Here is a 10,227-nt window from a genome sequence, read left to right on the forward strand (position 1 = left end):
GTGGATCCCCAACATCTGCCATCAGGGTCAGGCAGTGAGAGGACAAAGAAATGGAAGGGAATTGACTATGTGTAGCCCACATGTGTTAGATACTAACTGCAAGTGCAGCTGACTTGACAAACCTACCCAGTGACAACTCAGCCTGGGAGTGACGGGTATGGGGAACAAAGGGCAGCAGGATGGCATGGAGCCAGAGGGTGTGTCCTAGGCCTCTCCCTCTCATCTCTAGACCCCACCCAGCGGCACCCTCACCTGGCCAGGCTTCAGGCTGGACCTTCCCCTGCAGCTGGACTGGGACAGGAGAATGAAAGGTCTCCGCTGGCGTTACTCTCGGCTGGTAAGGGGCTCATCTGCTTGGACTGGGGGTTATGGCTAGAAAACAGGGAAGATCTCTGGCCCAGCTGGACCCTGGACTGGGGTTGGGTGCAGACAGGTGATAGTCTCTGTTCTGCCTTAGGCTCAGAAGGGGTGCTAACTCAGGAATGTGGGGCCTTACCATCAAGGGGGACAGACCAGTTGGTGTCTCTATCTCTTCCTCCCTGAAGTTGGTGTCAGATGAAGTGCTGACCCCAAACAGCTAGCAGAGGGAGGCCCTTTCTTTAAGGCCTGAACATGGGGAGTAGGGGAAGGCAGGAAAGGGGGTCCTACCCAAGTTTGATCCAGGAGGTCTATTTTTCCTATGAAAGGTCACATAAGTCAGTGTGTGTGTGTGTGTGTGTGTGTGTGTGTGTGTGTGTGTTCGCACTTAAACACACATTCTGGTATAGAGTAAGAACACAGCTGAAAGAATGAATAAATGAATGATTAAATATACCAATATCCATGCCCACGGACACACACACTTATATTACACAACTCCAACTCACAGTCACAAACATTTTGACAGATACATGGGCAGATTTCACACACTGATTGCCCTACACAACTTTAAGTCAGCACACTGATGAATGCATGTTTTACACTAATCTATTCACCCATTTACTACCTACCAGGGGGCTTCAAAAAGTTCGTGGGAAAATGGAATTAAAAGATAATGGGGGAAAAAAAAAAAGATAATGGAATTTTCCCACAAACTTTCACTGGTGAACAAGGACACATCTGGGTCTCATTCTCTTCCTTTGTAAAATGAGGATAAACTCGTATTTCTCTTAGAATTGTTGGGATAAAGTTCAGAGACCAAACTCTCACCACAGGCAGGCCATATATGTGCTCTACCAATGTCAGCTCTTACAGTTGTTGGTATTTCGTGTACAAACAGTCACAGCTCACAGGGCTGGGCTGCCACCTGCACTTCTCTTTAGCTGACAAGCTTAGAAGTGGATCTCTGGGGCAGAGCAAACAGGCAGGAAAACCACTGGGCCTAGGATGCAGTTCATAAGCTGCATGTGTGTGTGTGAGTGTGTGTGTGTGTGTATGGGGGGTGGGTATCTGGACAAGGGAAGGAGTGAGACTTAAGGCAGCAGCAGAATCTTTTCTGTCTATGGACTGGGCCAGGGGCTGCAGGGGCCTAGGCCAAGAGTGATTGGGTGGTCCGACACTATTAGACTCAGATGATAAGGAAACTGGCATCTCCTCATTCCTCAACTCACTAGGCCTTTTTGTCTCTTCACAGCCCTGCCAGGTGGAGGGTGATCTGTCTGGGGAGGAGGGTGAGGACAAAGAGGAGGCAGAAGAAAAGGTGGCAACTCCAACCTCTGTCACAGCCCCTGCTCCTGAAGATCCCACGGAAACCCAACTTTCAGAAGCCAGCCAGGTGTTAGGTGCTTCGGAGATTAGGCAGGTTCGGGCACTGCCCATGACCCAAGTACTTCAGCCCTGAGCCTAAAGGATCTGCCCTCCTACTCTGCCCTAGCCAGGTCCAGGACACCTGGTATTACTTTTGTTCTGTCTCTGATTCACTGTGCTACTTTGGGGAAATAATTTCTTCTTTCTGGGCATTTTCTTCCTTGCTTGTAGAATGGTCCAGTGTTTTTAGCCTCACTCTCTTCACTAGGCCAAAAAGCTAAGGAGTTAATGAAAGAAATTAATTCTTACATAGAATCAGTCCTTGCAAACGGAAACTGAAGCTGGGGCAGAGAATAGGGGGGAGGTGTGGAGGAACAGGAGGAGGGGTTCAGCATCTCATCTATTTATTCTCTGGCCTTTAGGGGCCAGGATGGCCAAGGGGACAGAGTTCTGAGATGGACCTGACTTTGAATTCTGCCTCTACCATTTAGTTCCAATGTGGGCTTTGTGCAAATTGCTGTCAAATGGGAACAATTTCTCATATCTCCAAGGGCTAATAGTCACCAAAGTGCCCTATGATAGAGAAATAGGACCCCAGTCTATAATCTGTAAGGCACCAGGCTGTTTCACCCCAGTCTTTCCAGGCCCCCAAGCTTCTGTCAGGGGAAGGCTGGGAGGAGGAGGATTCCCCTTCTCACTTCTAGTCTTGTCCCCAGCTCAGCCTCCATCTCCCACCGAGGGTCACGGGGAACTCCTGGAGGCTGGCCTTCTGCACAGCGAGGGATGGCTTCAGTCTGCAGAGGCTATACCGCCAGATGGAAGGTCACAGTGGGCCAGTGCTGCTGGTGCTGAGGGACCAGGATGGGCAGGTGAGCTGGGCCAAGGCCTCAGGGACTTCCAATTGCCAGTGGGTCCTGTCTAGGGGTAGCCTCAGGGATGAGAGGGCAGAGGTGATAAGCTTGTTGTTGTTGTTAAGTGCTGTTGAGTCAATTCCGACCCATAGTGACCCTGTGCACGGTTTCCAAGGAGCAGCTGGTGAACTTGAACTACCGACCTTGCAGTTCAAATGACTTTGCAGTCTGATGTATTAGCCCATAGCGCCACACCAGGACTCTGAGGTGATAAGCTAAGTCACCTTTGATGGACACTGATGATGCATAAAGTCTACCCTGCTCAGTGCTGTCATGCCCATTTCCATTCATTCATTCATTCATTCACTAATTCAACACACAAATGCTAAGTACCATCTAGGATAAGCACTTGGCTGCTAACTACAAGGTCAGCAGTTCAAACCCACCAGCCACTCCTTGGAAACCTTACACAGGATCGTTGAGTCAGAACCAACTTGATGGCACTTAACAACAACGTGGTTTGAGATGGGTTCCTAACCTTCAGTAACTAACCTAAAGATTGATGGTTCAAATCCACCTAGCCACTCCATAGGAGACAGAAAGACTTAGCCATCTGTTTCTGAGAAGATTATAGACAAGAAAACCCTGTATTGGAATCAACTCTATGGCTACACATTTGTTGTTGTTTTTTCTTTTGCTATGTGCCATGCCAAGTGAGACTTGGAATAGAACAGGATCAAGAGAGAAATGACTCCAGCCCTCTTGGAGTTAATGTCTATTTATGGGGCTGAGAGTAAGGAGGCCAGACATAAAGCAAATACCTGTAAATGCCAAAACCCATACAAAGAGGAAACATTTCAGAAAACACAAATATTTTCCACTGATAGAGACCGATGGAAAAGCGGTAAGATCCTTTCAAAAGTGGAAAATTTGTGAGACCCAGAAAAACAAGGCAATCCCATTGAGTTCTGGCTTCCACTGTTCAATGTAAATCATTTGCCACTTTATCCTCCAAAGCAAAGGATGCTGTGAAGGGATTTTAAGCAGGGGCCTAGTGGTTCAACATCAGTTGGTGAGAGAAGAATGGTTTGGAGAGGACAAGAGGGGAAGCAGAAGAGCAGAGAGAAGGCAGCCAGAGCTGCTCCTGTATTCAACAAGAGGAACTTCGAGGTCTCAATGCTCTCAGTCCACTTGGTCTCTCCACAGATGGAGTTCCGGGCAGGCTCTCCAGGCAGTGGGGGAGGGTAGGAAGCTGGTTTCAAATGCTTTTCTGTATAAGAACACATTAGAACTAAGAGAGATCTCAGGCCTTGCAAGACCCCCCAACTCAAGCAGGAAGGCTTTGTTCAAGATGGACAGAGCCCCTTCCATGGCAAAACATCTCTGATTATGAAGAAGTTTCACCTTATTCCCTTATCTTTGATTCCATTTTTCTATGAACTTTGTGAAGCTCCCTTGTATTAAGCCAAAACCTTAGTCCCTATAACTAATCCCCAGTGAGCAGATCTCTAGCCACTCAGCATTGTTCATAAAAGTGACAAACTGCAGGCCACCTAACTATCTCACTGTAAGAGGAGGTTAAATAAATCATGGCCCCTCCACATAGTGAAATATTGAGCAGTAAGATAAATAATGACTCAGAATTATAACTATTGAATATGTTAAATTTTTGTTTATAAAGTGGGATATAAAAGATACTTTTTGCATAACTGGAGAACATGGAATATGAATTGGAAACTTGATGCTGTTGTTAGGGGCCATTGAGTTGCTTAGACTCATAGCCACTCCTTGCGTAACAGAACAAAACACCATCCAGTCCTGCATCATCCTCACAACTGTTCCGTTTGAGTTCATTGTTGCTGCCACTGTGTCAATCCAACTCACTGGGAGTCTTGCTCTTTTCCAAACATGATGTCCTTCTCCAGAGACTGGCTCCTCCTAACCACATGTCCAAAGTCTAAGAGAGAAGGCCTTGCTCTCCTTGCTTCCAAGGAGCATTCTGGTTGCATTCCTTCTAAGACAGATCTGCTTATTCTTCAGGGAGTCCAGAGTATATTCTTCTCCAACGCCACAATTCAAATGCACAGATTCTCCTAAAGTGGTCTTCCTTACTCATTGTTCAGCTTTCACATGCTTATGCAGCAATTGAAAAATACCATGCCTTGGATCAGGCTCACTTTAATCCTCAAAGTGACATCTTTGCTCTTTAACACTTAAAAGGAAGTCTTTAGCAGCAGATTTGCCTAATGCAAATTTTATTTCCTGACTGCCATTTCCATGAACATTGATTGTGAGCCAAGTAAAATGAAGTCTTTGACAACTTCAATTTTTTCTTTGTTTATCATAATGTTGTTTATTGGTCCAGTTGTGAGGATTTTGGTTTTCTTTACATGGAAGTGCAACCCATACCGAAAGCTGTAATCTTTGATCTTTATCAGTAAATATTTCCAGTCCTCTTTGATTCTAGCAAGCACGGTTATATCATCTGCATATTGCAGGTTGCTAATGAATCTTCTTCCAATCCTGATGTTATGTTCTTCTTCATATAATCCAATCTATAACTTGATTACATTTAAGAAAAAAGTGGGGTGGACTTGAAGCTCTGGAGAAGGATGCCAAAAAGAGCTCTTCCTTGGGGAGTTCTAAGGGGAATTACACATGCTGATGGGTCCACAGAGCCTTCCCAATCCCCCAGCTCTGCCCTGGTTCCCTAGACAGGGTCCAGCTAGGATGGGCCAACATACCAAGCTTGGAGAGTGGAAGAAGCCAGAGCAACACCCTCCCACCCCCTAACTCTCTTCTAGCTGCAAACTGCAAGTTCTTCTATTCCAGATGTTTGGGGCCTTCTCCTCCTCAGCCATCCGACTGAGCAAACGCTTCTATGGTACTGGCGAGACGTTTCTCTTCTCCTTCTCCCCACAGCTGAAGGTAATTGGCAGAGAATGGGATCTATGGTAGGACAAAGCTCCTGGGGTCCCCGTGGTCCCCAGTTTCACCCCAAGTGCCGGACTGCTTGGCACTCCTCCTTTTTCCACAGGGGTCATGCAGCAGGGCAGTGTTGAGCAGAGTCTCTCCCTTGGCCTGATCATCTTCACTCAGTGGGGGTAGGAGTGTGTGGAAAGCTCAAGCTCTTGGCAACCACTGACCAGCTCTGAGATAGGGAGGGATGCTACTCACCTAACACAGTTGGAAAGACAATGGGGCCCAAGAACAGGTAGACCTGAGGGTTTGGTGGTGGGAAGATGAAACAGCACAGGTCTGATGTTTGAATGAATCATGGGGTGAGATCTTGTGTTAAGAGTGAGGCTGGAGGAGGGTGTGAATGCTTGAGGGGCGAGAAGGTACCTGAATGGAAAGGAAAGCCTACTGAAACAGAAGGACTCAGAGCTTGTGAATTGGAAGGCAAGTCCGAAGCTTTAGTTTTGTGCTTTTCTCCAGCAACACTGGGATCCTCAGGGGTCAGCATGGAGAAAGCAAATGGGAGAGTTCATCTTGGACTGGGATTTTGCCAAGCTGGAAAAGGGAGTTGAGGGGTCTTACAAGGAAGTGAAAATGCAAAATAGACCAGAATCTAGACTTGCCAAGGAGAGCAGGGAATCCAGAAACAGGAGAATGAGACAAATGTGGATTCAGTGGATGGGAGACCTCCTTGAGGTCAAAGACTGTAGCAGTGGCACCTGTTGTAGAGAGATCGGAGCACTTGAAGTAGACTGAGGAGGAGTTGCCTTCACTGGTGACCATGGGAGACGACAGCACCAGAAAACACAGTGGTGATGAAGAGGACAAGGAGCTGAGGATGGCATGAAGTGTTTACAGTTGGTGACAACTTCATCTGAATTTATGTAACCTTGGGAACGGAATTCTTCATTCTTGAATGAGTCTAGTGTAGTGTTGTAGGATAAGCACTGGATTGTAAGGTCAGTTTGAACCACAGGTCAGCAGTTCAAATTACTAGCAACTCTTCGGAAACCCTATGTAGGGTCAGTATGAGTCAGTTCTGACTCAGTGGCTCTTACCAACAGCAACAACAGAGAGTAATGGGATATGCAAGTTTCAAGTTTACCAAAGCAGCTCTAAAATCCACAAGTCAAGTAGAAAGGCAGGCATACCCAGGAATCTTACCTTCATGGGCATATGGGGGCAGGAAAGGAGTGGGTTAGGAGGAAGAAATTATAGTTTCTCCCCTGGTGTGACCTTCAAATTCATGGAGAATAAGTCTTCCCGTGAGGGAAAAGATGAAGCATTCATTGCTCCATTGTTGTTGTTGTTAAGTGCAGTTGAGTCAGTTTTGACTCCTAATGACTCTGTACAGGGTTTTCAAGGAGTGGCTTCAAACCAATCTTGTGGTCCAGTGCTTTATCCTACAGCGCCACACCAGGACACCACTGCTTGATTAGGACTACACAAGTTCTTTGTTCTGTCAGAAAACCCCAATTATGAGGCACTGAAAGATGCTAGAAAGGTCCATGTGGACAGTGAACTTCTCCAAGGATAATAAGTGATGTTGTGTGTTGAGGAGTCAATTCCCATTTACAGCCACCCTAAATAACAGAGCAGAGCTGCCCTATAGGGTTTCCTATGCTCTAATTTTTACAGGAGCTTACGGTCAGGACCTTTTTTCTGTGGAGTGTGCCACCAGGGTCCTTGGAAAGGAGGGAGGGGAGCTGAGGGAGCTAGAGCTCAGGACTTTGGTTATGACAGGGGTGACTAAGAGAGAGGGGGAGGGTCATTAGTGGGTGACAGGGACAAAGTGACTGATAGAATCCGATGGCATGCACTGCTAAGCAGCTGGAGGTTTGGAAGGAGGAAGGAGAATAAGTAGTAGCCAGCATCTCCCATGTGACAGTGTTTTCCATCTCTGGGTTACTTAGTGAATGAAGCTACAAGCCTACAATCATTATGTGGCTGGCCCACAGTGCACCACTTTTACTAATAAAATGTTAAGCATTGTTGCTTAGAGGGTACTGAGTTTCTGTTAATGGTAATAAACAATTTGGAAACAGACAGTGGTATGGTTGCACAATAGAATTAATGTCACTGGATTGTACAAATTGAAATGACAAATGTTTATATATATATATATATATATATAGAGAGAGAGAGAGAGAGAGAGAGAGAGCGCTGTGGGTTAAAGTGCTGGACTGCACATTGTTGGTTTGAACCATAAGGTTGGCAGTTCAAGCTCACCTTGGAAACCTTATACAGGGTTGCTATGGGTCAGAGCTGATGTGATGGCATTAATCAACAACAACAATATATATATTTGTCACAATTAGAATAAAAAATCTAGCTAGCTGCCTTCCAGAAGCTGTTTTAAACTCTTCCAAATGAGTGCATTGAGTTATGACAACAATCCTGTTGTTGTTGTTGTTGTTATGTGCCATGGAGTTTGGTTCCGACTCATAGTGACCCTGTACAGGGTTTCCAAGGCTGTAAATCTTTATGGGAGCAGAGAGCCTCATCTTTCTCCCGTGAAATAGCTGGTAGTTTTGAACTGTTGACGGTGAGGTTAGCAGCCTGATTCATAACCATTACTCTACCAGAACTCCTTTAGGTACGTATTATTTTCATCTCCATCTTACAAATGAGGAAACTGAGGCAAAGAGAAGCTAAATAACTTGCCTACATCAATGATGAAGAGAAGAGGTAGAAATAGGCAGTCTGGCTTCAGAATTGGAGGGCTTAGCCACAGCACAAGAGCACATCTCTAAACTACAGAGGGTCCCTATCTTGAGGTGCTCCCGGCTAGGGGAAGAGAGAGATGGTCACAATATCGACTGAGAGATAGCAAAATGAAGGAAATTAAGCATGGGAAGCAGAAGCATAGAGGAGGGGAGTTCATATTAGATGGGGTTAGGAGAAGAGGGGGGAGTTCCTGGAGTAGCAGCTTCTTTGTTTTTCTGATGGACACATCACCAGGTGATAAAGAGCACAGCATGTGCTAGAGAGAAGAGGCACCTTTAGGAAGACCAAATAGCTCAATGTAGGCATGGTAACCAAAGTGTATGAAGGTGGAACATATTCTTTTGCATTGCCATAGCATGACTTCAAGAAACATTTGTTTGTACAATGGATAAAAAACTAGTTTGAAATGCTTTGGTTTGCAACTAGAGACATCCTCTCCAATGGGCACAAATCCATAGACCAAGAAATCTACTGATACATCTATGTGTACAAACATCTGTTCTGTTTACAAAGAAGTCACAAAAAATTATGGACTGTCTTGCTAGTGACAAAACACACTAAATCTATTGCATTACCTCCACCTGCCATCCTAATAACCTTAGCATGAAACAGGAAACCGTAAACCAAACACACTGCCCTAGAGTCAATTCCAACTCACAGCAACTCTGTAAGACAAAGTAGAACTGTCCATAGACAGGGTTTCCAAGACAAGAGCAGACGGTCACATCTTTCTCTCATCAAATAGCTAGTATGTTTGAACTACCAACATTTTGGTTCGCAGCTGAGAGTTTTAATCAGTGCACCATCAGGAGAATTTACAAAACAGAAAAAGAGTCTGTTAATCATCATGGACCTGTACTGGGTTCTATATCATGACTGGCTTCCTGCATTCACATACTAGATTTCTAAGTTCCAACTTCAGTGACAACTCCTTGTAAGATTCCTTTGCTGTTTCCTTCTCATCTCAACATTCTAATACTGGAGACTAGCTGTTGTGCCTTGGATGGACACACTTTTAAGCATTTAAGACTCCAGGAGATATGCAACCAACTAAAAGGTAGAATAGAAACAGTAAACACATTACTAGGCTGATTAGTTGGGATGTCACATCAAACCATGATGATAAACCCCCAAATCAAGGAAAAAATCCTATGAGGTGTTTCGCTGTATGTACATAAGGAGCCTCACCAGCTTTTGTTTTGGGGTAAATACATTTATCACACAACTTTAGCCAGTTCAAGTTTAAAAAAAAAAAGATTTGGTACAACTTCAAATGGATCAGCTGCAATCAAATGGATCAGCTATAAATCAATGTTATTTTTCCTTCATCACAAACTACATGTCAGTACTCCATAAGCAATAGCTTCCACACACACCCTCCCTTCAACCTCTGGTAACCGCTGACAAACTAGCCTCTACACATTTGCCTTTTCTTGTCTTTTTCTATAAATGAGGTCATACACTATTTGTCCTTTTGTAATTGACTTATTTCACTCAGCATCAGGTCTTCCACGACTTCATTTCTCCTACTGGCTGAGTAATATTCCGTTCTATTATGACCACATTTTATTTCTCTGTCATCTGCTGATGGGCATTTAGGTTGTTTCCCCTTTTGGCTATGGTGAATAGTGTTACAGTGAACACTGCTGTACAAATATCTATTTGAGTCTCTGCTTTCAGGTCTTTTAATTATATATTTAAAAGTGGAATTGATGGGTCATATGGTAGTTCTTTCAGCCAAGATCCATCAGACATCAGCAATGATATCCTTTGTTCCATGGCCTCTCCTGAATCCAGCTTGAACCTCTGGACGTTTTCTGTCAATGTATGATTGTAGCCATTTCTGTATTACCTTTAGCAAAACTTTACTCGCATGGGATATCTAAGGGATTGTCCAATAATTTCCACATTCTGTTGGGTCTCCTCTCTTTGGAATGGGCACAAATATGGATCTCTTCCAATCAGT

The 10,227-nt window shown here is 44.8% G+C and overlaps 1 protein-coding gene across 1 annotated transcript in view; it reads left to right on the plus strand.

Annotated features, from left to right (window-relative positions):
• Positions 1 to 304: 304 nt before the first annotated feature.
• TLDC2 (TBC/LysM-associated domain containing 2) overlaps positions 305 to 10,227 on the plus strand; it is a 34,443-nt gene continuing 24,520 nt past the window's right edge. Inside the window, exons 1-4 of the mRNA XM_006875729.1 lie at positions 305 to 337; positions 1,613 to 1,780; positions 2,442 to 2,594; positions 5,409 to 5,504. Of these exons, the coding sequence (XP_006875791.1) occupies positions 305 to 337; positions 1,613 to 1,780; positions 2,442 to 2,594; positions 5,409 to 5,504 (450 nt within the window). The remainder of the gene's footprint in view (positions 338 to 1,612; positions 1,781 to 2,441; positions 2,595 to 5,408; positions 5,505 to 10,227) is intronic.

This window comes from Chrysochloris asiatica, unplaced genomic scaffold, assembly GCF_000296735.1.
Source record: "Chrysochloris asiatica unplaced genomic scaffold, ChrAsi1.0 scaffold00337, whole genome shotgun sequence".
Taxonomy (NCBI): Eukaryota; Metazoa; Chordata; class Mammalia; order Afrosoricida; family Chrysochloridae; genus Chrysochloris; species Chrysochloris asiatica.